General features: G+C 45.1%; 4 protein-coding genes and 1 long non-coding RNA gene across 12 annotated transcripts in view; 3 read left to right on the plus strand and 2 right to left on the minus strand.

Moving 5' to 3' along the window:
* Positions 1 to 150: 150 nt before the first annotated feature.
* derl1 (derlin 1) lies at positions 151 to 5,099 on the minus strand. The gene is made up of 8 exons (XM_034529009.1): positions 4,770 to 5,099; positions 3,285 to 3,396; positions 3,133 to 3,197; positions 2,543 to 2,569; positions 1,921 to 2,016; positions 1,748 to 1,800; positions 1,475 to 1,585; positions 151 to 1,124 (listed from the first exon to the last, which is right to left on the minus strand). Exons 1-8 carry the CDS (start codon positions 4,920 to 4,922, stop codon positions 968 to 970), a joined length of 774 nt encoding a protein of 257 aa, XP_034384900.1. The 5' UTR covers positions 4,923 to 5,099; the 3' UTR covers positions 151 to 967.
* Positions 5,100 to 5,521: 422 nt separating this feature from the next.
* On the plus strand, positions 5,522 to 13,360 carry tbc1d31 (TBC1 domain family, member 31). Of its 2 annotated transcripts, XM_034528999.1 has the most exons (23): positions 5,522 to 6,075; positions 6,650 to 6,790; positions 6,997 to 7,112; positions 7,216 to 7,394; positions 7,581 to 7,732; positions 7,841 to 8,000; positions 8,177 to 8,377; positions 8,481 to 8,651; positions 8,772 to 8,851; positions 8,946 to 9,092; positions 9,173 to 9,306; positions 9,435 to 9,568; positions 9,676 to 9,855; positions 9,933 to 10,165; positions 10,260 to 10,332; positions 10,473 to 10,552; positions 10,654 to 10,789; positions 10,916 to 11,008; positions 11,243 to 11,371; positions 11,499 to 11,693; positions 11,781 to 11,838; positions 11,913 to 12,098; positions 12,944 to 13,360. In XM_034528999.1, the coding sequence occupies exons 1-23, from the start codon at positions 6,005 to 6,007 to the stop codon at positions 13,066 to 13,068; spliced, it is 3,174 nt and encodes a 1,057-aa protein (XP_034384890.1). In that variant the 5' UTR covers positions 5,522 to 6,004; the 3' UTR covers positions 13,069 to 13,360. The 2 variants fall into 2 exon arrangements, with proteins under 2 accessions (XP_034384890.1, XP_034384891.1); XM_034529000.1 differs by lacking the exon at positions 5,522 to 6,075 and having other exon boundaries at positions 6,654 to 6,790; positions 7,616 to 7,732.
* A 354-nt stretch (positions 13,361 to 13,714) lies between these two features.
* On the plus strand, positions 13,715 to 17,060 carry LOC117728211 (protein FAM83A-like). Its single transcript, XM_034529007.1, has 6 exons — positions 13,715 to 14,329; positions 14,417 to 14,530; positions 14,696 to 14,814; positions 15,067 to 15,234; positions 15,493 to 15,617; positions 15,758 to 17,060. Exons 1-6 carry the CDS (start codon positions 14,044 to 14,046, stop codon positions 16,917 to 16,919), a joined length of 1,974 nt encoding a protein of 657 aa, XP_034384898.1. The 5' UTR covers positions 13,715 to 14,043; the 3' UTR covers positions 16,920 to 17,060.
* Positions 17,061 to 17,757: 697 nt separating this feature from the next.
* Positions 17,758 to 23,831, plus strand: LOC117728193. Of its 7 annotated transcripts, none has more exons than XR_004609104.1 (9): positions 17,758 to 17,857; positions 18,123 to 18,263; positions 20,375 to 20,777; positions 21,013 to 21,154; positions 21,246 to 21,290; positions 21,470 to 21,527; positions 21,605 to 21,652; positions 22,733 to 23,475; positions 23,613 to 23,831. It is a non-coding gene; the product is annotated as an uncharacterized LOC117728193 (long non-coding RNA). The 7 variants fall into 7 exon arrangements; XR_004609105.1 differs by having other exon boundaries at positions 23,616 to 23,831; XR_004609106.1 differs by having other exon boundaries at positions 22,733 to 23,434; positions 23,616 to 23,831.
* Positions 22,687 to 25,949, minus strand: part of zgc:101716 (uncharacterized protein LOC492784 homolog) — a 4,602-nt gene continuing 1,339 nt past the window's right edge. Inside the window, exons 2-8 of the mRNA XM_034528983.1 lie at positions 24,706 to 24,807; positions 24,318 to 24,461; positions 23,857 to 23,907; positions 23,594 to 23,735; positions 23,287 to 23,407; positions 22,940 to 23,072; positions 22,687 to 22,868 (exon numbers count right to left, since the gene is read on the minus strand). Coding sequence (XP_034384874.1) covers positions 22,725 to 22,868; positions 22,940 to 23,072; positions 23,287 to 23,407; positions 23,594 to 23,735; positions 23,857 to 23,907; positions 24,318 to 24,461; positions 24,706 to 24,807 — 837 coding nt within the window. The 3' untranslated portion in view covers positions 22,687 to 22,724. The remainder of the gene's footprint in view (positions 22,869 to 22,939; positions 23,073 to 23,286; positions 23,408 to 23,593; positions 23,736 to 23,856; positions 23,908 to 24,317; positions 24,462 to 24,705; positions 24,808 to 25,949) is intronic.

Raw genomic sequence — 25,949 nt, forward strand, 5'->3', positions numbered from 1 at the left:
GAACAGGTGAGGACTCTGCTCATCAGGTCACCTTAGCGTTCTACAACCGTATACCTGGGTTTGGTTGAACTTGGCAGGTGTTTTGACTACAATACACACACACACACACACTACAGTATTTATATTTAGGACGTGTACCAAACAAGAAAAGCCTTTTCACCATTTATAGAACAAGTGATTCATGACCAACAAAAACAGAATTGGCAGTTAATTGATGTGTAAAATAATAGTTGAGCCCTAATTGTACACACTGTACAGTCACTGGGATTCTCAACCAGCCGCGGATGGAACCATAATTACACACTGACTCGCTTTTCAACTGTTGTATTTACAAAAATAGCAAAAATCCCATCTTCACCTTTTTATTGTGGTCAAGATCAGATCTCAAAGACAGAAGATCAGGTCTGTGCCACAGAAGCTGAACAACATTTTACACCCATGTAAAAATCTGACCTGGAGACAGAGCTCTAAATAGCGTTGCCCATGTTCAGCTGAGAGCACCCTCCCAATCTGTTAATTACAATGTAATCTGATATGGCATCACAGAGGGGGGGGGGGGGGGGGGGGAGAAGAGAACACGAGTCAATGTTAACAGTGAGCTAGTGTGCAGCTGCAACGTCTTGACAGTCCAGTGGAAGGGTGTCGAGAAAAATGGGGGGGGAATAAGAGAATGGGAAGCTTAAGTATCTTTAAAAAAAATAATAATATTTATTTCTTCAGATTGACACCCGCAGCAGTAATAGAGCTGGTTGGTTACTGGAGCCGATGGCCAGAGTCCTGCTGGGCGGCGCTTTCTGGGTTAAAATGCGTGCGTCCTCCTTGGAGCCTTTAAAACATTAGTTGTGAATTACATTTTTAAAGTAGGAGGCAAGAATTTTAACCCAAAACATCAGCGCCATTTGTTATTGGGAGCAAAAAGAGGGCTGCGGCTGGGGGGTCTGGGGGGAGCTCTCTCTCTTCTCTTTGCTCATTCACCCCCCAGGCGGAAGCCTTCGCCCCAGGTGTGACGTCCTCCTCTTCCTCCTCCCCCACCACCACCCCCCCCCTGCTCCTGGGCAGCTGGTCTGGTGGGGGGGACTCCAAAGCCTGACACGCCTCCCCTCCTGTTGGGGAAGAACCGATATCTAGAGAGAGAGAGATGTGCAAATGGTGAGGGGGGGGGGGGCATTCAAATGTGGCCTTTAAAACTGATGACATTGGATTTGACAATTTAAACGTCTGTTTTTTAGGTCGTCTGCAGCGGTTCGTCCAACTTGAGGCTCTCGTCATGCGTCACCGTGCACGGGTGACTAAACACATTTCCTGTTCTCTCATCCAGGTCTACGCAAATATATATATATTTTTTTAAATACTTGCAAACTACCGTTTCTTTGTTTAAGTGAACAGATGGTTTCAAGAGGAACAGGAAGCTTGGCACAGCCAATGGACAGTGACAACAGTTTTGGGTCGTAATCTTAACTTTAGTGTAACTTACAAGAACTCTGGTGTGGAGAGGAAGGTGCGTCCTCCCAGGTCCATGGGGTACTTGAACATGAGGAAGAAGTAGAGGTGACCCACCAGGTTCCCCGTTAGTTCATTCACAAACCTGCACAATAAGAGAAGGATTAAATCAAACCTACTGACAGAATATAGAAGACGCTTCCTTATTAATATAAAACACATTGAAGTTACATTTATAGTGCATTTGACTTTAAACTATTCAACGCCATCTTTGATTCAACCAATTAAAAGAAAGTAAGTTACTCACGAGCCTCCGATGATGAAGTTGAAAACCAGAATGACCCAAGGTAGATAATGTGCCTAGGACAGAATAATAGGAAATATTATTGATATGAACATTGGAATTACATAAGATAATGTGGTCAATAACATTCAAAACAGGCTATTTTATGTGCTCCGATATTACTGTGATCTCGGTACCTTGAATCGCGTCCCGAACCAGAAGGACACGACCGTGTCTTTGTTGAACTGAGCCCAGATGTAGAGCACCGACATGATCAGAGGGATCATCAGCAGCTGAGGAACAACAACAACAAGTGAATGTGCGACACAGCACGATATATATATATATATATATATATATATATATATATATATATATATATATATATATATATATATATAGTTTTGAAGAGCTGGATTTCAGTCTTCATTTTGTGACGAGGTGAAACATAAATTTACCTAAATGTAAAAAAATATTCTACGAGTCAGCCTTGTTTGAGTGGCGATGCTGCATTAAGAAACACTCCTACGATCTCGAGTGATAATTGCAAACAATTTCTCTATATAATACAGCAGGGATGTGCATGTTTTTATGAGATAATAATAATTAATAACAATAATTACAATGTCCTGATTATGGGAGAAAATGTGTTAGAAATGTTGCTCTGCCCATATGGATGGGAAAAAAAATGACTAAAGATCCGTTTTAAATTCATAATTAAACTCAATGTTAAGATATGGGAGACATTTTTTAAAGTTTTAAAAACCCTCGTCATCGTGATGTGTTGTGGCATAAATACTGAACGTGGAGGATTCTTACCCGCATGTTCATCAGCAGCCCAGTTATCTATAGCCAGAGTCAAGGACAACAACCCCCCGTGGCTCAAAACAACACAGCTGGAGCCTTAAGATTAGAGCAGCTGGCGCCCAAATCCCCCACACTGCCCGACTGTCACCTGCCTTTGAGCAAACCTAACCTCCCACACCTGACTTTTTAAATTCACCCGTTCCCACAATTTGCCTGAAGCTACACACACACTATGATCAGGTTTAAGGAGAACAGGAGTTTGCCCTCCAAATTTGTCTCATACAACAAAAACAAAAACAGTCAGTGAAAAGCTGAAGAAGAGTGTAGAGACACGGGCTGCATGTGACCTAGATTAGGTTTCTCTCTGCTCTGCAGGGGTAGACTGACACCGGGCCACTGGCACAGAGCCACTCTGACATGGCACAGTGCTGCAGAGAGATGGAGAGAAAGAGAGAGAGAGAGAAAGAAAGGGGGTTGCAGAGAAAGACAGATGAGAGAGAAACGCAGAGGAGCAGCGAAGGCAGCCGAGAGAGAGGATCAACGGTGGAGTGAAAAACAGACTTTGAGGGTTTTGGTATTTTGTAATCCAGACAAAAAGATACAACAATGCAGATCCAGTTGAAGAAGAGCATGAAGATGTAGTCTGCCGGTCTGCCATCAAACGCCCCTGGAAAACAATACCAAGAATAGGATTAGCGTGGCAAACGGTGCATTGTGTGTGTGTGTGTGTGTGTGTGCGTGTGTGTGGTCTCACCTGTCTCTAACCGACTGGAGTAGTGGTAGAGGAAATACAGGTTGACCAGGTACAGAAATCCAGTATTCGGGGTTATTGGGAAAAACAAGGTGGCGGTCACTGGTCTCCAGAGCTGAAACAAACAGAAGAGAGACATTCGTCTAATAGAAGTCCACCACCTTTATTTATACATTAACTTTATTTTAGTACACCTAAAAAATTAGAGCGGTTATCTAGTTGATCGGTCACTCGCAGAAAATGTCGATATTTGGCGAATCTTTTCAGCTGTTGAATCCAACAAGAACGCCAAACAGATCTGAGAATGTGTTGCTTTCCTTTCATTTAACATGAGCTCATATTCAATGTTGCACAAAACAATACATTTGAAAATGTCACCTTGAGCTCACACTGTGATGAGCATTTTTTATTTATTTAGTAATTTCCTTGACTAGATTTTAGCAATTTGATCAATTAAATGAAAAGACACCTTTTAAAGATTCAGCATTCATTACAATCATGTCATCCTAACTCAGTCTCTAACCAAAATATGAATTTCTAATAGAGTATCTTATTATTTACTGACGTTGTCCACGTCTTCTGATTTAAAGCTATAGCATTTGAATTTGGAAAAATATTACATTAGTACAGAAGTACTAACAGAAAGACATATTGAAAATCAATAGAAATGAGCAGTAATGCCGCTATATTGTTTGCAAGTGTAGCATGCAAGTATAAAATGGTGTATATGTGTTATATTAAATGGGTTATTGTTACGTGTTAATTTGGAAGTAGCATTTTACTGAAGTTGGAGCTTATTGTAGGTAACGCTCTGCAGTGTGATATAGCAATGCATAATTTAGTATAAACTGACTACAGGTAATAACATGTTATTCTAAGTAACCAGTCACTATAAAATAAATAAATGTAGGACACAACTTGCACATGTGTGCGGTACTTCAGTGTAGTTTTCAGGAGGGTGTTTTGGCCCTGAGGCAGGACTGTCAGGCTCCACACCCTAACGTTGCATCAACAGACACTCTGTGAAGTAGTAAACTCGCTGCCTGAAGGGCTCGTTTTATTGCAGGAAGGTCCATTTACGACGAGTCCTAATTACTTTCTCCACCTTGTGGTTTAAACAGTACCTGAAACTCAAGTTATTATATTCCACTAAAAACAGAATCGTCAACACCTCGCCTACTTTATCATCTCTGGCCATTAAAATACTTTTCTTTTCTTTTTTTTTGCCCTGGTGTGATATTTACACCTCGCCTCGGTGTTGCTAAATTAAGTAGCATGTTGACAGCAGCAGGAAGTCCTAACCTCCTGCGTCTCGCCCTCTGATTGGCTGTCACACAACCCAGGCCTCCTCTGATTGGCTGTCACGCAACACGGGCCTGCTGCTCGGTGAGCCCCGATAGCCACTCGCTAGCTAACCGAGCACATCCAGAACACACACACAGCCTTTAACAGCGACTCCGTTACACACAGGGGACAACAGACACTCACGTGAAATCGAGTTAAGACCAGCTCTGGAAACAGCATGAGGTTCCTGAAATCAATCAATCCTAGTTTTCCAATCAAGGGAACTGCAATCGAAGCAGCAAACCAGGACCGGGTGATGAGAGGGATGCTTCGGAACCAGTCCCCGACATCTGACATCTTTCCATATGATCACCGCCGACTTCTAAACGAGAAACAATAGCTGCTCTTTACAACTGAGCGAATACCGCGACCCCTCGCTGCTTTTTGTCTTTTCTTTTATCAGAAGTGCTCCACTGCTAACTTTACATGACGTGGCTAATCACAGGCGGCTAGCCTATAAAGGTACTTAGGTCAGAACAAGCACATCCGGTTAAATCCTTCAAAGTAAAACAGAAGATAGCTAGATAGATAGCATGGTTACAATATATACAATACAAGAGAATAGCAGAGCAGGACATATTAAATTAAAGACATTTAAATAATAAAGGAAATGAAGATGAAATGAATGCAACGTGTATATAAAGTATATCAAGTGAAAGCGGTGCAAGGTTTATTGATGTTGTTCAAATTTGTCTTTGGGCTTCTTTTTTTACCCCATTCTTATCAAAGTCTATTACACAGGGGATTAATAAGCAAGCGATATCAATGACACGCCTACATTATTTTTTACAAGTTGCAGGTTTGTAGAGTTATTTATCTTTCTAGTTATTTACAGAATGACATTCATTTTGATGACTTTTTTGTATATCATGCTCTTAATTTGAAGGATGAATGTTAGAACCGGATGCATTTCTATTATCCCCCACCAACATTTTGGGGTTTTGTACTTCCTGAGTGACATGCAACGATTCCCACTTGCCCAATCTGGGGGCTAGCCAGCAACCGGAAATGACGTTTATCGGACGTCACTTTCAGTTTACAAATAATATTCTCTGCAGGTCTCGCGTCATGATTTAGTAATTTTTAGTTTTAAAAAGTTGTAGTTTGTAAAAATAGAAAATAGTTTCGAACTACAACTCCCAGCATGCACTCCTCTGTTTACCTGTACGTCAGTTGTGGGCGCCAACATAACCGTCCTTAAAACAAGCGGAACACGGAACCGAAAACTAAACATTAACGCGACCGAGCGACTGCTCTTTTAAGAGATTAGCCGTTAGCTCGCCGCGTTACTAAGGCAACGGCGTTACGTCACGGAGGAGTAACGGACGCTCTTCCGGGTTGTACGCGCACTCTCGTGGTGTCCGAAGACGTCTTTTGAAATGGACGTGACGGACATCGGAAACAAAGAAGAGGGGAAAGTCTGGCATCGGAAACCAGCGCCGGGCAAAGGGTGACTAACGTTACGTCTAGACCGGTGTCGCGAGCACCTGGTGCTTCACCTGCCGTGCGCACCACCACCTGTTCACACGTGTTGCACTCGTGCACGCGTGAACTGCACGTAGTTGCATCCACTGGGACGTTACAGTTTATTCCCCAGTGGTTCTCTTCAAATGCGTGTTGTTGTTGTTGTTGTTGTTGTTGGACACTTTTTCAGTGTATTGTAACCACTAGAGAGCAGCCGCGTTTTAATGAAACGTGTTGAATGATTCATTTATTAGTATTAAAGCAGCATAGGGTACAGTGCAAACATATATATATATATATATATATATATATATATAATAAATAATATTATGTCTGTATAACATATACAGACAAAATAGCTTTAATTGCACAGTGTATTTATACTTGTATACTTGTATTTAAACGTGTTGAATGAATCATTTATTAGTATTACAGCTGCATAGGGTACAGTGCAAACATATATAATAAATAATATTCTGTCAGTATAACATATACAGACAGAATAGCTCTAATTGCACAGTGTATTTATACTTTTAAATGCGTAATGTCGTCTTCCTCAGTGTGCTCGTGACAGTGGTCCGCACTGCTCAGCACGCCAAGACGGTGCGCTTCCTCCACGTGGCCTTTGACACCACGGGAGACTCCTTCCTGGCTGGAGATCACCATGGCAACATCTATGTATTTGACCTCAGTAGAAACAGGTGTGCTCAAAAATCCCAATATAGTGTTTATTTACCACTTGTATTATATTTATATGAATATTATTTTCTACTTGGAAATTATGACATTCCAGAATATCGTGGTTGACTTGCTGTCGTTATTGAGCCCACATTTCCTATTCATTCCTACTCATATTCTTTTTTTTTTACGTTGATGCTCTCTTTTCATCCTTTCTTTCTTGGGGCAGGTTTCGTCTGGTGCAGAAGACGGGCCAGGCCTGCACTGCTCTGGCATTCAGCCTTCGCAGGACCACAGAGTTCCTTGTGGCTCTGGCCGACTACACCATCAAGTGCTTTGACAAAGGTATCGGGATGTCCTCTTGTTTTTTAAGTTCTCAGGACTTTCCCCCCCCCCAAACAAGTTAGTTTTTAATGACACTTGGTATTGTTGGGTTCTTCCTTTTCAGACACAAAGCAGCTGGTCAGTTGGATGCGGGGTCACGAGGGGGCAGTTTCGTCCATCTCGGTCCACAGCTCGGGGCGCTACGCCATCACCACGTCCCTGGACATGGCTCAGCTCTGGGACCTGGACACCTTCCAGAGGAAGAGGAAGCTCAACATCCGACAGGCTGTTGGCATTCAGAGGGTAAACATTTACACATTGTTGTTTGGCCACAGCATGAAGGACTGACGACGTGTTAGATAGGGATTTAGGTTTGTGGTTGATTTCAAGCTATTGATACTCCAGGATAGATCTGGTACATTTATGGTATGCCCTAAATTAGTTCTTTCTTCTCGACGTTGTCATTCTACCCTGTTGTTTGTTTTGCAGGTGTTTTTCCTGCCTCTCAGTAACACCATTCTCAGCTGTTTCAGCGATGACTCCATCTTTGCTTGGGAGAGCGACACGCTGTTCTGCAAATACCAGCTCCCAGTCCCCGACTGCGGACCCCAAATCTCCTACAAGGCCTTCGCCGTTACACGGTGGGTGGTCCTGCATTACGACCGCTAACTAGCTCGTTGGTTACGTAAACGTGGATCAGACGGCTTCGCCAAAAAAAAAAAAAGCTGATACCAGACTTGCGTTGGCAGGGACGGGAAGAGCCTTGCCGCTGGGGGCCGCTCCAACCTGCTGCACCTGTGGTGTCTGGACAGCAAGCAGCTGATTCGGGTGATTCAGATGCCCACGCAGGTCCGGACCGTCCGACAGCTTGAATTCCTGCCCGACAGTTTTGACGGAGGAGCCAGTCAGGTACACGGACTACAGGGCTTCTCTCTCGTCTCCTCTGTGCTCCTGCTATAGACATACGCTCGCCTGCTTACCTGTGCACGTCAACGAGCCTATAGGCGGCTTCCGTATCTCCGTTTGCATATGTTTGACATGCTTTTGTACCCCTCTGAGTTTGAGCCTTTGTTTCGTCTCTGTAGACACTGGGCGTATTGAGTCAGGACGGCGTTATGCGCTTCATCAACATTCACACTTGCAAGCTGCTTTTCCACATGGGTTCCCACGAAGACGCCATCTCCACGGTGACGGTCAGCCCTAACGGCAGACACGTCGTGGCCACCATGGATAATGGCAGCATAAATGTCTACAGGGTTCAGAGTCTCACACAGGAATTAAACCAGGTGACGGTGCAAAGGTGTACAAGGTTCAAGAGCTTTCTCATTTGTTGATATTAATTGATCTGTATGTGTATTCATATTGTGTGTGTGTGTGTCCCTCATCCAGCCTCCTCCCTCCAAGGTGGCAGTAGTCTCTGGCGGTGGAGCTGTTCACTTGTCTCACCTAAAGGTCCAGGTCAGGTCAGAGGTCGTTCAGAGACAAGCCAAGAGGTTGGGTAGGCGTACGCATGGGAAGACACTTAGACCCCCTGCTGTGTGCACAGCTGAGGATAAAGAGGTGGGAGCAACACACACACACACACACACACATGTCTTAATACAATGTTTTATTTATTATTGCCTCTGACTCGACAAAGTAGACTAAAGTGTGTAATTACCCTTTTGTTTCCATCAATAGAATGAACTGCCTGCTGGTCTAAATAAGAAGAGACTGGTGGCTCTGCTCAAGGAATTTGGAGAGTATCCTGCTAAATACAGGTAAAGAGTACTTTCACATGCATGTGTGTGTGATGACTGACAAGTGCATGTCAACTTTGAACGCTTTTGTGTGCCTTTGGTGTCCACATTGCAGGATGTTTGTGTGGCGGTCTTTGTTGCGTCTCCCAGAGAACCATGCAGCGTACAGCAGTCTGACCGATAAAGGCCTGCATTCGGCCTACCTCACCATGCATGATAAATACCCCATCAAGAGCCACAAGTTACAGAGGGGACTACAGAGGTAAGTACTTTCTTCTTTCTGCTGAATTTTTTAATTTTTGTGATCACTTTTCGTCATTTGGTCCCTCCTCTCCTCAACAGGGTTTTGTCTGCCTTGGCTCACTGGGCAGCCATCTTTGGAGAGGTGGAGTACCTTCCCCTAGTAGCCTTCCCCTTTGTCAAGCTCTTCCAGAACAACCCAATGCTCTGCTTTGAGGTGGTGGCCAGTGTTATAGGTACTTCATGGTTATTTCCCCAGGAAACACAACATTATTAAAATGTATAAAATATACACAACACACATTTTAAAGTACTGGTATTACCAGTCTCTTGAATATTGAATATTGGCTGTTTGGTTGCACAGTGAATTGGGGTCAACATTGGTTTGAGTACTTCCCCAACCCTCCTCTGAACATCCTGAGCATGGCGGAGAACGTTCTGGCTCATCACGACAAGGAGCTCCTGCAGCATCTGGTGGACTGCGGCATCACGTCACAGGTAACCGCAGTACACGGGGTGGTCAGACGGCTGTCGTGGATCTCCAGACTCTCAGTTTCACATCCAGATGGAGAGATTTTTATTGTGCGTCTCTATATCTCTCTCAGCTCTATGTGTGGCCCCTGCTGGAGACCTTGTTCTCTGAGGTTTTGACCCGTGACGAGTGGCTTAAACTCTTTGACAACATCTTCTCCAACCATCCGTCTTTCCTGCTCATGGCCTGTGTGGCCTACATCACCTGCTGCCGTGAGCCTCTGCTGCGCTGCTCCCAGAAACAGGACTTTGAGGTAAGTCTTATTAGGTCAGTAATTGTTTCTTTCTCAACCTGCTCCATCAAATTTGATTTCTCCTCCTTTCCTTTCAGTATTTCTTTCACCACCGTAACAACCTGGATTTGGGAGCCATGATAAAAGAAGCTTACCGACTCACGGGCGGCACACCAGCAGACATCCATCCCAGGAATATGCTCTCTGACATGACGCCGCTGACCGAGGGCCAGTACCCCGTCTTCAACCACTACCCCGAATTCATCGTGGAATACCAGAGCCGAGAGAGGGAGAAGATACGACTGCAGGAGTTGGAGTATCTCCGCGAGAGGTGAAATTAACCATAGTGCATTGACGGTGTTATATTTAATATTTAAGGGATTCGTGAGAAATTATGCAGCGTGTGAATTGTCTTTGTTACTCAGGCAGGAGGTGTCGGCTCTGCGCACAGATTTTGTGCGTCGCCAGGCTGAAGAGGAGGCCTATTTTGCACAACAGGTAGATATTGTTTTTCATAATACTTTTAAAGCATAGAATGTGTTGCGACGCTGTCAAATAGTTATTTATTTGTATGTGAAACGCAAGCCTAGAATGTAAGTTACGTGAATTCAATACTTTTGATTGATTTTTGAAACCAGGAGCTGCTGCAGAAGGCAGAGGAACAGCGCAGAAACATCCTGGCACAAGAAGAGGAGAAATTAACAGAGCAGAGGTCAAAGTGAGATGCACGCCTCTCATTGTTAAGTTGCGGGAGGGGAGGAAAAAAAGGACAATGTTATTGAGCAGAATGGGTTGCTGGCACGACTCTGTCCTCTGCAGGTTGACAGCCATGAAGAGAGAGCTGAAGGTGAAGGAGTTGCAGCTGCTGGATGCAACGAAAAGACGTTTCCTCAAACACCAACAGGACCTGAGAGCCTCGCAGGTCCAACGACTAGACCAGGAGATCAGTAGAAAGGTTTGAACTAGTCTGTTTCTGCTGAGAACAGGTTGTCATGATTTAACAGGCTCGTCTCTATTTGTTACCTTCTACCAAAGAATCTGTCGTGGAGTAACTAACACTAACCTTTACGTTGTGCAACAGATGGATCTCCGGGAGCGAGAAACGGCTGCAGCGGTCCAGGATCTAGAAGTCCGACAGATGGAGCTGGAGGCTCAGAGGAGACGACTTGAGCAGGTGACAGACTGCTTGCATTAAACCCTCCCTCCTCTCTCAGCATCCTCTTTTTGTTTAATTTCTCCATCCCTTTAAACGACGAGTCTCTTAAATCTGAACCACATGTTGAGGCACTGAGAAGTATCACACAATAAATATTGTTTATATAATGCCCACCATGTAAATAACATCCCTTTCCACCTCCTTGAAGTGTTAATTAGTTTTAATTTTTTTCCCCATGACCATTTCCCTTAGAACATGTTTAAGGAGCAGGAGCGCACGGGACGGGAGGTCGAGGAGGAGACGGAGATGAGGACGAGGAGGGCAGACGAGGAGGACCGGAGCTACACGGAGTTGCTACAATGCGCAGAGACAAACATGCAGGTGAGCGGCACACTCCACATGTCGGCACCGCAATCTGGATGCACTTTGTCTGACTTTACAAGGAGCACACAAACTAGTGACCAGTGACCCTCTAACTTTCTCTCCCTCAACACACACACACACACAGGCGCTGGAGGAGTCCTTGGCGGAGGCGTGCCAGCTGGACTTGGAGTCGCACTGGCAGAGAGAGGTGGCGCAACGCCTGCAGCAGGTCGATGCCGAGCAGGAGAGGAAGAGGGAGAAGCTGAAAGAGCTTCACAGGCAAACCCTGGCAGAGGAGGGGAGACTGGCCGACACCATGAGAGATGTGGCGGGGAGGAAGGTGAGCCAACCACGAACATGATGGGTTTGATTTACTACGACATACGTTATGCTCTGGGGGGTGGAAAAATAAGCTGTTGTTTTGCAGTGGGATGACGTAATGAGGTCCAGAGCCCAGTTACAGGAGCAGCAACAGGCAGCCGCAGGTATAACTCCACCCGTTTTGTTTGTGCCGACCTGTCCTTTGCATCCTGGGTCTAATATCTTGTTGTTTGCTTAGTGCCGGACGGCCAGAGACGGACGGGGATGAGATCGCTCTGTTCCACCACAGGACTTGTCCAAAGACCCGGCGCCACCGCTGCTGTTTATGTGGGAACCAAATCTGCCCCCTCCTCCGCGAAGCAGGCGGAAACCAACACGGTGTGTCTGAACAGCAGCTCGCCTTCAGAAAGCACCGCCACCAACTGTAAGTCGTTGTGGATACGAGACGACGTTTTCTGAAAAGCGTGCCCGGTCAGAACGAGCCGGGGAGGCCTTGGCCCGCGGCGTTCCAGAGAACCGTTCACACGGACGCCTTCACACGCAGCACTGCGCTTCCTTTGGGGTTCAATGCACCTGCCGTGACGTACAGGGGTTGCGTCACACACCCAAGGTTTAGCCGTTGGGTTAAGGCAGGCAAACTGAGCCCGGGGCCCCCAACTAAAAGAGCCCCTAACATCTATAGATTTATGAAAATGTTCAGATGTGGAAAAATACATTTAATTGTGTTACTATTCAAACTTATTATACCCTAAAAAAAACCTCACAAAGGCCCCCAACAAACTTGTAACTCAGCTGCATGACCATAAGTACTTGCTGTACACTTCAGAGGACAACATGACGGTACTACATTTTAGAAATATCTCAAAAGATATAACGATTTAAAATATGATGCATTATTTATTATTCATGAAACTATTCAGCATCGTAGAATTCAAAGCTCCACCTCGGACAGACATGTAGCTACACAACGGTCCCCCAAACCAGAAATTGTTGCGCAATGGAAAGAAGAAGAAAAAACCATGCAAACATTTACTTAAGAACCATAAAGTTATACACTACAACGTGAGTTACAAGCGGGCAGGAAGGGATTCCTTGTTTTACAGTTGGATAAACTTTAAAAGTGTATTCTCAAAAAGCAAAGATACCGACGGCTTTTGTTTGTATCCTTTGAGGAGTCATTGCTTATAAAACTAAATGCAAATCAGAACAGTAGCACACAATAAATAAATAAACCGTATGTCCTTCTTTCTTTCTTTTTTCCCCCGACAGTTTCCCTGGACCGAGGCCGGGCCCAGCTGGACAGCAGCGAGAGACAACTGCTGAAGGAAATCCGAGAGCGGAGGCAGAAGATGTTGGACCGAGCCAGAGAGGGCGTCCCCTCCGTGTCCCAGTGACCACAAACGCCTCGGACGATGGCCACGGCCGTAAAAAAAGTCCAATGTCGTATCATCGCAGTCCGTCTGGAGCCGGTGAACGTCACTCTGTGTGCTCACGGGACAATGCGATGCAAGTAACTAACGTCTCGTAACGGTACTACAGACCATAATCTCTCTGCCTTTTTATCGTACTACCTTCCAGTTCACGTGTACAAAGTCTTTTCCTCATTGTTACATTTTTATTTCAATGAATTTTACATGATTCGTCTTATTTAAAACTTGGTTTGGATAAAATGTTTTTTAAAAAATCCTTCTCTCTCATTGTGCCTTTTTAAAAAAAAAAAATTATAAATATACATGCATTATGCTACAAGTCTTTTTTTTGGTATTTTTAAAATGAATGAGAACAGTGACTTATACACCCGAATGCAGAAAAAGAGCTACCGTTTCCTGTAAATGGAATATTGTATTATGTGTCTGCTTGTCAAGACAATAGGCTATATATATATATATATATATATATATATATATATATATATATATATATATATATGTATATTTTCAGGCAGAGATCTGAAGTGTTATTGTTTTTGCCTCCTCACTGGGTGTGACTGGAACCGTCTGCCTCAGGTGTTGGTCCTATAATCATCCAGGTGTTGTTTGACATGAGCGGACATGACAGCCATCCCCATGCCTGTCACTCATTCCTTTCTTCCCCTCCGCCCATCATTTATCCATCTTAGGGGGGGGGGAAATAAGTCGATCACTTTCTGTTCCGTCACTCTCAACCACAAAAAAATACTTTAAAAATCTCCCTCATGCTGCCAAGAACTTTAGCTATGAATCAATATTTGTGACATTTACACATCTTCTTTCATAACATTAGCTGTCACTCGTAAAACCGTCTCGCCCCAAGCGGGGGCGGCTCCACCCCCTTCTCTCTGCGTGTGGAGCATCATTTTCTGTTGAGATATTACACCTCTTGCCGAGCCCATGGACACCAGCGGCGTGTCCGTGCTGCTGTACAGGAGGTCCGAGCCCCGGGGGAAGGCGAGGCGGCGGGTTCAAGACGTGCGCGTCCCTTCCTCCTCTCGCCACGACGCCACGGCCTGCAGACCGGCTTTGGACTTGAGCCACAACGAGAGCGCCCGCCTGGCGGTGGACTCCCTGCTGAGCCGGGGCCTGGAGGGCTACCGCAAGGTGCTGAGCGCCGAGGGAGAAGTGGACTTTCTGTCGGCGCTGGAGAAGACTTACATCCTGGAGCACGGGAGGGACGCAGGTCGCAGCGCATCTTCCCATTGTTTTCTTTAATTTAAAACAATTTAAATGTAACCCGAGATTGATTCATTAGGTGTTGTTTTTCTAGCTGATCCTGGTGCAGCTGATGATGGCGATGAAGAGTTGGAGAGCTCGTCAGCTGAGTCCCAGTCTGCCACACGATGTCCTGCAGTGTCCACAGACGGTGATCCTCCTCGAGCAGGTTTGAGTATTACGAAGTCTTTTCCAAGAAATAGTTCTCTTATACCACAGCTTAACCTTCTGGTTGTTTTACTCTTGATGCATCCTGTAAGAATGTTTGTACATCAGCACCAATTTCATGGCAAACAATCCATCTCTTTGATTATCCGTTTGTCCCTTTTTCCAGATGTGAAGCGGACTGATGCGGTCCTGGGTGAGCCCAACGTTGAGGTTTATTTGCAGTCTGACTCCAGGTCAGCCAGCATGAAAGATCTGGTCAGAGAGTTCATCAGAAAAGCTGGAAAGGTGTGTGTGTGTGTGATATCTGTCTGTACAGGTCTTTTTCTATAGTGATTGACAGCTTTAGTGTGTGTGTGTGTGTGTCTGTACGTAAAAAGACATGCATGCCTGTACACGTAAGAGAAGACTAAAAATATTGGTATTGGATCTTGCGTGCTGAAAAGTGAGACCCAATGAGTGATATCTGTCTGTACAGGTCTTTGCAGTAGTGATTGACAGCTTTAGTGTGTGTGTGTGTGTGTGTGTGTGTGTGTGTAGGCCCTGGCCATAGTGATGGGCAGCTTCAGTGATGTAGAGCTGCTCTGTGATCTTCTGGAGGCGAGCAGGAAGAGGAATGTGTCTGTCCATCTGCTGCTGGATCATCTCAACCTGAACCTGTTCGTCAGCATGTGGCAGAACCTCAAACTCGACAGCAAAAGCTTCCCCGTGAGTCTGTTCCTCTTCCTCTTCCTCTTCCTCTCTGAACTTGACTGCATTCAGTTGTTGTCAAATGGATATAATGGTACAAGTGGCCATTAAATAGTCTTATTCCACCAATACGAATCTTTCTAAATATAGATGTATGTGAAGTCCCTTGATCGTTCCGTAAAGAAGTTCTAAAACATTTAATCTCTCCTTTCTGTCACCCAGAGACAGTTTGGGTTGAAACATGGACTTGAGTGATAAGTGTGTGTGTGTGTGTAGAAACTGTCAGTGCGCAGTGTGGATGGACAAACCTATTGTGCCAAGACGGGCAGGAAGCTGACTGGTCACATTACAGAGACTTTTATCATCACTGACTGGACCGAGGCGCTGACCGGCTCATACAGGTACACACACACATCCACTGTATGTATGCACATGAACACAAAAAGCTAGTCTTGTTAAATTAATGTTGGCGTTCTTCTAAGTGTATATCTAACATATTGGCACGTCTAATAATGTGTGTGTGTGTGTGTGTTCTCCTCAGTTTCTGCTGGCTGTCCTGGCAGGTCCATCGTAGTCTAGTTGTTCTTGTAAAGGGCAGCGCGGTCGTACCTTTCCACGAGGAATTCCTCAGGCTGTACTCCAGCTCGAAGCCCATCCCCAGCTTTGTGACTTTTATCACTGTGCCTCGCACTCTTCCTCGTCACGCGGCTCAAAAAGCGAACGCCGATGCCAACGAGTCGAGATTAAGCCCGACGAGAACGACGTGCCACGAAGTTCGGAAACAAGACGCTCAAAAACCTGACTGTCTGGATGCTCGGCCTCTCCACCGAGGAGGCAGTGGTACACCAACGCATGAAGAACCTCTCGAGGTTCAACCTGTGGGCGAAGTCCTCACACAGCACGGCGCACAAAGAAATGTGGAACCTCTGGTGAAGAATCAGACCCCGATCCGGAGTCACTCAAACCCTCTCAGGCTGACCCACGTCTCACACGTTCAGTATCGGCTTATCAACGCGACGTCCGAGAAGAACGCGAGGGCTCACGAGTCGACCCCTCGACACGCCGCACAAGGCCGGCACAGGATCGGCGGCCATCAATCAACTTTCAAGGCTGATCTCGAGTGCCATAATGTGGGTACTGAAGGCCTCTTGTTTTGGCAAAGGAATGGGAACAGGTTGACGGAGCCATCGGGGATGGCCGCCGCAGGTCCGGACTCAAGATGGCGACAATGGGCCCGTTCACTTAAAGTTGACTTTCGGTCCGATTATCCCAAAGAACGGCCTCCTTCCACAACACAGCAGGCGAAGACTGGCCCGTGGTTCCCTTGGAGCCACCAAAGAGGACCGATGTCTGGGCTACAAACGCACATGTCTTCTCAAGATCAGCCCCAGAGACGCCACCGACCCTGCACCCTTCCGGCAAACCCGGGATCTTTTCTTAAACCTAAGCTCAAGTTGAACTCCAAGCTGTTCCCATCCGGTACGGGAGCCACACTACAGCCCCACACGAGGCTATACTGGATGCCCCAGAGTCGCACTGAAAGACCCCGACCTCCGGCTCGCCAAAGCTTCTTCGGCGCCACTTACGGGACGGGGCAGACGACGGGCCTGAGGCGGTGTCACAGCGGTGTGGATCCATCATCAGGAAGGAGCATGACTGGCAGACACTCGGCCGGCTTCAAGCCAAACACGAGCAGCACCTGACGGGAATATACACTCATTTGGACCTTTTGGTGTTCTGGAACCCGACGCATGTATTCAACCTCACACACACACACACACACACACACACACAGTATAATTATACAGGTCAATGAAACCGTGTATTCATCTGTTAATGTGAAATATTAGTCTGTAAAATGAATGAAATTATGTTAAACTAGTGTGTTGTCTAATAAAACGATTTAACTATTTTCAGAGCATCGTGTTTTGAGTGGAGGGGGAAAAAAAGCGTTTGCATTTTTTCTCAACTTTTTTTTTTTAGCTCTTCCTAAAAGGCTTAAAGATTTTCTCAAAAAGATGGACGTTTCACAAAATGTTAATGTACCGTTTACAGTAATTAGCCGATTCCGCATCTGATCAGGTATATGCTGGATAATAATTAAAAACAACAAAACGGAGATGTCAATCAAGGCCTGTCTGAAGAGGTCTATCAGGCACTTTAGTATAAATGTCTGTGCGCATGTACATGGGGATTTTATTATCGACGTAAAAGAAAATAAAGTCTCCCCTCACCAAATGCTCTTTAAGCTAGTATTTAATCATTTATATTGTAATGATAGAATGTCTTTTCATCGTGGTAAAGGGCTCTTAGGTTTTGAAGTAGCCCCGAGGCGAGCTGCCAAGTAGCCCAAAACACACTCTGACTTCTATTGGGCTGACCCTAATGGCCTGCAGGGTCCTCCCCTCTCTAACTCAAACACACACACACACACACACACACACACACACACACACACACCAGCCTCTAAAGGGTGGAGAGAAAGTATTAGACGGCACGTTTATATTTGTCAGATTAGAAAATGTTGTCCCTAAGCGTTGCCGTGGCAACAGAGAGGAAGCAGCCATTGTGCTGATTGACGGCGAGAGGCTGTGGCTGATACTGTGCCCATGGTGATGAATGACCGACGGTGCATACCCAGGTGAAAAATATATATACTTTAATGTATTTAAACTGTAAATATACTGTAAAAGAAGTGTACTTTTTGCAAATATATAAAAAGTATACTAAAGTCATGCTTTCACCTATTTTTAAAAATATACTTTAAGTGTAAGTATATTTAATCTTGGCATACGTGTAAAGTATGCTAAGTATACTTAAAGTGTGTTATTTTGGAATAAGTGCTCTCAAAGCCGCGATTGTAAGAGCCATTTTGTTTGTGTTTTTTTTTTACCTCCCACCACTAGGGGGCGTTGTGCGGCTGCCAACTAAGACACCCCAATACAATCAAGGGGAACACTAAGACACTTGTGGCCAGGTGTTGCTTGACTGGCAGGAGCAGACCGTTTATGATCGTGTGAAACTAGACGGTGTTCGACAAACAGACGGTTTGATTTCTTTCATTCTTTTTTGGGAAAAGACACATCTTCTAATTTAGTTATAACTAACTGTTACATGGTGTATGTTTGGCTAACGTTCGCTAGCTATACATGGTGCTTGTTTGGCTAACGTTCGCTAGCTATGCATGGTGTATGTTTGGCTAACGTTCGCTAGCTATACATGGTGCTTGTTTGGCTAACGTTCGCTAGCTATACATGGTGTTTGTTTGGCTAACGTTCGCTTGCTATACATGGTGTTTGTTTGGCTAACGTTCGCTAGCTATACATGGTGTATGTTTGGCTAACGTTCGCTAGCTATGCATGGTGTATGTTTGGCTAACGTTCGCTAGCTATGCATGGTGCTTGTTTGGCTAACGTTCGCTAGCTATACATGGTGTTTGTTTGGCTAACGTTCGCTTGCTATACATGGTGCTTGTTTGGCTAACGTTCGCTTGCTATACATGGTGTATGTTTGGCTAACGTTCGCTAGCTATACATGGTGTATGTTTGGCTAACGTTCGCTAGCTATGCATGGTGTATGTTTGGCTAACGTTCGCTAGCTATACATGGTGTATGTTTGGCTAACGTTCGCTAGCTATGCATGGTGTATGTTTGGCTAACGTTCGCTTGCTATACATGGTGTATGTTTGGCTAACGTTCGCTAGCTATACATGGTGCTTGTTTGGCTAACGTTCGCTAGCTATGCATGGTGTATGTTTGGCTAACGTTCGCTAGCTATACATGGTGCTTGTTTGGCTAACGTTCGCTAGCTATGCATGGTGTATGTTTGGCTAACGTTCGCTAGCTATACATGGTGTTTGTTTGGCTAACGTTCGCTTGCTATACATGGTGTATGTTTGGCTAACGTTCGCTAGCTATACATGGTGTATGTTTGGCTAACGTTCGCTAGCTATGCATGGTGTATGTTTGGCTAACGTTCGCTAGCTATACATGGTGCTTGTTTGGCTAACGTTCGCTAGCTATGCATGGTGTATGTTTGGCTAACGTTCGCTAGCTATACATGGTGCTTGTTTGGCTAACGTTCGCTAGCTATGCATGGTGTATGTTTGGCTAACGTTCGCTAGCTATACATGGTGTTTGTTTGGCTAACGTTCGTTTGCTATACATGGTGTATGTTTGGCTAACGTTCGCTAGCTATGCATGGTGTATGTTTGGCTATTGTAAATCAAATTAGACAAAGTGTAGTAGACAGACCGCTAGCAGGTCAGTGAGCTGATGAAGTGTTTGCAGTTGTGAGTGTTGATTTGAGTAATCTTAGCTATAATCATTGGAGCACTAGCTAACGTTAGCTAACTTAACGTTAGCTAGCCGCTACACCATAGGATTGGGAGCCGCGAGAGCGCAGCATTACGATCACAGTGCGCAGGCTGTGCCCACACTTCTACCTGTGAAGCTGAACACAGGTAAAGGCTGTGAAAGGCTATTTAGCCTCGCAGGACTAGTCTTCAGCCCCAAAAGGTATTTTGGAGATGAACAGGACATGTTTCAGATTCCAGTAGTGACTGTGTCGTTACTTTCTGCTTTAGTGTTGATCATGTTTTGATATTTGAGTCATTTTGTGGATGATCAGATCGAGTTATAGTGATGGGCATCTTCAGTGATGTAGAGCTGCTCTGTGATCTTCTGGAGGCGTCCAGATGTTTAGCTCTAGTGTAGGGTTGTGTTTCTGAAAGGCTGTGAGGCACATTCTCTCTGAACCACACGCTTGGAAGCTTCTGGTTGATTGGCCGTGTGCCTACAGGGAATGTTTTAATGTCTGCTTTTCCCCAGAACAAAACTTGTACATGTTGAATACTTGATGTGTGTGGAAACTGTCAGTGCGCAGCATGGATGGACAAACCTATTGTGCCAAGACGGGCAAGAAGCTGACTGGTCACATTACAGATACTTTTTTCATCACTGACTGGCTCATACATCTACACACACACATCTACTGTATGTATGCACATGAACACAAAACATTAATATTATTCATTTAATGTTGGTGTTCTTTTAAGTGTATATCTAACATTTTGGCACGTCTAGTCGGTGTCCACTTTTGTGACTCCTAGTTTTTGGCTCTCCTATTAATAATGTGTGTTTGTGTGTGTTCTCCTCAGTTTCTGCTGGCTTTCCTGGCAGGTCCATCGTAGTCTACTTCCACAACACAGCAAACGCAGGCAAAGACTGGCCCGTGGTTCCCTTGGACCACCAAAGAGGACCGACGTCTGGGCTACAAACGCACATGTCTTCAGCCCCAGAGACGCCACCAACCCTGCTCCCTTCTGGCAACTCCAGAGGCTCTGGGTTCATCAGTCCCACACAAGGCTAAACTGGATGACCCAGAGTTGCACTGAAAGACCCCAACCTCCGGCTCGCCAAAGCTTCTTCGGTGCCACTTACAAGACGGGGCAGACAATGGACTCGAGGCGGTTTCACAGCGGTATGAAGCCACCATCGGGAAGGAGCATGACTGGCAGAAAATCGTCCGGCCTCAATCCAAACACAAGCAGCACCTGACGGGTATGTATGTATACACAATAAGGAATAAATTAGGTGACATTATCTGTAACTTAATTTCTTTGTCAATTTCACCCGTGTCATTCACACTGTTACTTTACACTCTCGTCAAAGTACACACCGCAAAGAGTCATAGAAGTAAATGTTTTTTTTAGACGTGCATCTTGTACACTTCAGTTTTGCACAGCCTTATAAGTTCAGTCCATGACTAATGGGAATTTCTTCTTCAATCAAGCAGGCACTCGTCAGTTGTGCTGTAAACCTTAAACTCTCCATGTTTTTGTGCCGGGGTCATGCTGATATGAATCAGGATGAGGGGAATGGACATCACTCCCCGAGGACAGAGAGCCAAAGACCAGCTCTGTAGAAGGATGACTCAGGTAATCCAGGCCCACTCACCTTGATGCACATTTTCACACTCAAATAATGAGAATATACATGAGGTATTCATATATTTATTTTTATTTTTAGGAAATCTTCCAGGTTGCAGAGAGGGACACAGCCAGTGGCAAGCAGGTACAGTTCTTTACAAAGAGCTTCATTTATTTGGCAGACAAAATTGCTTCACTTAAAAATGAAGCTGATCACCTCAAGTAGTTTAAGAAAAAATATTGCCATGTGTTTATTTTAAACTAATGAGTTTAGTTAAGAGATGAAATCATATCTAACAGGTTTTTCCTCTGATCGTCTCTAAGCACGGCTGAAGCTGTTCTCCAGAAGATGGGATGCAGGCAGAGGAGCAATGAAGAAGAGGTAAAGCGACGTCATTTCAAGCTTTATATTGCATTGTGCTTAACAAGTTAACCAGTTTCTTCTTGTTTTGTACACAGGGGCAGACTGACCAGGTCCCTGGGGACAGAAAAAGCCAGAGATCCAAGGTGAGATGGCATATGTTTAATTATTATCTTTTTTTTACAGACAGACAGACAGACAGACAGACAGACAGACAGACAGACAGACAGACAGACAGACAGACAGACAGACAGACAGACAGACAGACAGACAGACAGACAGACAGACAGACAGACAGACAGACAGACAGACAGACAGACAGACAGACAGACAGACAGACAGACAGACAGACAGACAGACAGACAGACAGACAGACAGACAGACAGACAGACAGACAGACAGACAGACAGACAGACAGACAGACAGACAGACAGACAGACAGACAGACAGACAGACAGACAGACAGACAGACAGACAGACAGACAGACAGACAGACAGACAGACAGACAGACAGACAGACAGACAGACAGACAGACAGACAGACAGACAGACAGACAGACAGACAGACAGACAGACAGACAGACAGACAGACAGACAGACAGACAGACAGACAGACAGACAGACAGACAGACAGACAGACAGACAGACAGACAGACAGACAGACAGACAGACAGACAGACAGACAGACAGACAGACAGACAGACAGACAGACAGACAGACAGACAGACAGACAGACAGACAGACAGACAGACAGACAGACAGACAGACAGACAGACAGACAGACAGACAGACAGACAGACAGACAGACAGACAGACAGACAGACAGACAGACAGACAGACAGACAGACAGACAGACAGACAGACAGACAGACAGACAGACAGACAGACAGACAGACAGACAGACAGACAGACAGACAGACAGACAGACAGACAGACAGACAGACAGACAGACAGACAGACAGACAGACAGACAGACAGACAGACAGACAGACAGACAGACAGACAGACAGACAGACAGACAGACAGACAGACAGACAGACAGACAGACAGACAGACAGACAGACAGACAGACAGACAGACAGACAGACAGACAGACAGACAGACAGACAGACAGACAGACAGACAGACAGACAGACAGACAGACAGACAGACAGACAGACAGACAGACAGACAGACAGACAGACAGACAGACAGACAGACAGACAGACAGCATGTTCTTCAACAAGGGGCATCAAGTCCATCAGCCAGTAGGCTCTTGTTCCACCAGCGCTCCCTGAAACTCTGCACACACACATTGGCCAGACTGTCCCCGTCCTGGTAGTCCTCCCTCATCTTGTCTGGAATGAGGTCCTCCGACAGCACCTGGAGAGCAGACAGAGATTCAGGACTTGATGTCATACAAGTTGATTGTGTGAACAAAGCCAAGTCCTCACCTCGGTGAGCGCCTGCAGGGTAGTTTCTTTGGGACTCAGTCTCTGCAACGCCTCATCTGTCATTCGTAGAGTGGTTTCCGTGCGCTGCAACACAAAGGAGGACTGCTGCTGTCGAAGGATTCTCAACAGGAGTCTAAGGGGACATTCAGAAAATAGGATTCGCATTTAAAACTCTTCATACACATCTGTCATTTGAGTTATTCAGAGTTTATGAATCATGTTTTTCTTATTTATCCATTGAAATTCAAAAGGTTGAGCACCCATGTTTACACAACATCTGGTCCCACTTCTCTTTCAACTAGTACAATATATATATATACTGTAAATTGGCTTTAAAACCTCTGTACCTCGTCCTGATGAAACAGGTGCACGCTTTCAGCCAGATTCTGTTGTCATTGGGCTGTTCCTCCTCACTCCCTCCATCATTCTGCTCTTCTGATGAATCACACCTCTCTGGGAAACACGACCCTAGAAAATAGTCAAATACATCAGACCGTGAGGACAAATGATTGAATTCTCATCAATTCGTTTGCTATGTGAGTGAGTGTTCATTCAAGATAGCCATAAAAAAAGAAGAATAAATTAACAATTGGCCTGCATTATTTACTTTTAAATTGTATCCGTGCTAAAAGAAAACAGGAAATGACCTCCTACCTGTGGTGTTGTCTCCCAGCAGCTGCAGACACGTCTGCCCGAGGCTGTGCCAGTGCCAGGGGTTAAAGGGCAGCAGGCTACACAGTCGCTGCAGCGCCGCCATCTTTGATCCCACGGCCCCAAAATGCTGGTAGATGCTGACCTTTGGTGAAAGAAGCTCAGTTGAATAATAACATTAACCATTTACATGGACTGTCTGTACCAATTTTTGGGGATTAATAAAGTTTTCTAATCTAAATCTTTACGTGTGTGTGTGTACTGACCTTGAGCAGCAGGAGGCTGGTCAGGTGACAGGTGTTGGACACTTCTTTGCTCTGGAGATAGATCATGGATACGTTAATACTTAGTCTCACTCACGCAAGACTGTCACAGAACATTTAATAAACCTAATGCACGTTTTGTCGTAGCTGAAACATTCTTCAGGGACGGTGCGTTCAGGTGCTAGTGTTTTAAGGAGACAACTGCCAACACAGATTGCAATGAGCGACATTGGTGGATATCTTAACACTGACAAAAAGCTTTGTGTAATAATAAAAACAACTTTTAATATCTGAGCTCATAAAGAGCACAAACCAAGTAACAAACAACTTGTGAATATTAAAAAAAAAACGGCTGCCTGGATCTAAAAATAAAGTCCACCAAAACAATGCTATACCTATATATTTACAGTGTGCCGTAACGGGAGTATAATTCCGGTTCTCCGAGGAAAAGCTCACAAATGTACCAGCAGGTTGGCGAAGTCCAGCGCCCGGTCCCTCTGACCCAGCTTGGTGCAGCACCGGGCCATTCCCTCCAGCACGTCCCTCCGGATGGTCAGGTTGTTGTCAGCGATCCACTCCTGGCAGCTGGAGTATGCATCCAGGGCTTCCTGTGCAATACCGAACATTACACACACACATACACATACACACACACACACACACTCATTTCAGGCATATATTGATTTATCTATTTAGGATTCGTTGTTTATGTTTACTGTTCAATTTGGTTATTCTCGTTTTCTTTCCTCATTATGAGTGACACTTTAAATCAATCTCAGTCCCGTTACGCTGTACAGAAACATTAAAATACTGCCCCGTGACACCGGCTGAGATGATTGACAGCTCAGTTACCTGATGGCGTCCCCGTCTCACAGCCAGGTCGCCTCTGAACTTGTAGATCTTCTGCTTCTCCAAAGGATCCTCCGTGTGGAGAGCGGACGTCTCACAGAACCACTGCAGAGGAGAGCGGCCATTTAAATCATAAAGATACACAATGTGAGACGTTCACTGAGCCTACAGACATTACACACACACACACACACACACACACTGTGAGACGTTCACTGAGTCTACAAACATTACACACACACACACTGTGAGACGTTCACTGAGTCTACAAACATTACACACACACACACACAATGTGAGAAGTTCACTGAGCCTACAGACATTACACACACACACACACAGTGAGACGTTCACTGAGTCTACAAACATTACACACACACACACACTGTGAGACGTTCACTGAGTCTACAAACATTACACACACACACACACAATGTGAGAAGTTCACTGAGTCTACAAACATTACACACACACACAATGTGAGACGTTCACTGAGTCTACAAACATTACACACACACACATTGTGAAACGTTCACTGAGCCTACAGACATTACACATACACACACACACTGTAAGACGTTCACTGAGTCTACAAACATTACACACACACACACATTGTGAAACGTTCACTGAGCCTACAGACATTACACACACACACACACTGTAAGACGTTCACTGAGTCTACAAACATTACACACACACACATTGTGAGAAGTTCACTGAGTCTACAAACATTACACACACACACAATGTGAGAAGTTCACTGAGTCTACAAACATTACACACACACACATTGTGAAACGTTCACTGAGCCTACAGACATTACACACACACACACACACACACGTTCACTGAGCCTAGAGACATCACACACACACACACACACACTGTGAAACGTTCACTGAGCCTAGAGACATCACACACACACACACACACACACACACACACGTTCACTGAGCCTACAGACATCACACACACACACACACACACACACACACTGAGCCTACAGATATTACACATACACACACACACACACACACACTGTGAAACGTTCACTGAGTCTACAGACATTACACACACACACACTGAGTCTACAGACATTACACACACACTGAGTCTACAGACATTACACACACACACACACTGAGTCTACAGACATTACACACACAAACACACACTGAAACGTTCACTGAGTCTACAAACATTACACACACAGCGAAATGTTCACTGAGCCTACAGACATCACA

The sequence above is a fragment of the Cyclopterus lumpus genome, chromosome 25 (assembly GCF_009769545.1).
Source record: "Cyclopterus lumpus isolate fCycLum1 chromosome 25, fCycLum1.pri, whole genome shotgun sequence".
NCBI lineage: Eukaryota > Metazoa > Chordata > Actinopteri > Perciformes > Cyclopteridae > Cyclopterus > Cyclopterus lumpus.

Excerpts from the sequence above, each read along its gene's own strand:
- derl1 (XM_034529009.1), bottom strand. The coding sequence starts at position 4,922 with ATGTCAGATGTCGGGGACTGGTTCCGAAGCATCCCTCTCATCACCCGG. Across the intron at positions 2,570-3,132 it reads TCAACTGGATCTGCATTGTT|ATAACTGGGCTGCTGATGAA; the intron begins GTATCTTTTTGT and ends CTCTGGCTATAG. Across the intron at positions 1,586-1,747 it reads AACTTCATCATCGGAGGCTC|GTTTGTGAATGAACTAACGG; the intron begins GTGAGTAACTTA and ends CTTATTGTGCAG.
- tbc1d31 (XM_034528999.1), top strand. The coding sequence starts at position 6,005 with ATGGACGTGACGGACATCGGAAACAAAGAAGAGGGGAAAGTCTGGCAT. Across the intron at positions 7,733-7,840 it reads AAGGCCTTCGCCGTTACACG|GGACGGGAAGAGCCTTGCCG; the intron begins GTGGGTGGTCCT and ends TTGCGTTGGCAG. Across the intron at positions 9,307-9,434 it reads GGTGGTGGCCAGTGTTATAG|TGAATTGGGGTCAACATTGG; the intron begins GTACTTCATGGT and ends TTGGTTGCACAG.
- LOC117728211 (XM_034529007.1), top strand. The coding sequence starts at position 14,044 with ATGGACACCAGCGGCGTGTCCGTGCTGCTGTACAGGAGGTCCGAGCCC. Across the intron at positions 14,815-15,066 it reads TCATCAGAAAAGCTGGAAAG|GCCCTGGCCATAGTGATGGG; the intron begins GTGTGTGTGTGT and ends GTGTGTGTGTAG. Across the intron at positions 15,618-15,757 it reads GCGCTGACCGGCTCATACAG|TTTCTGCTGGCTGTCCTGGC; the intron begins GTACACACACAC and ends TGTTCTCCTCAG.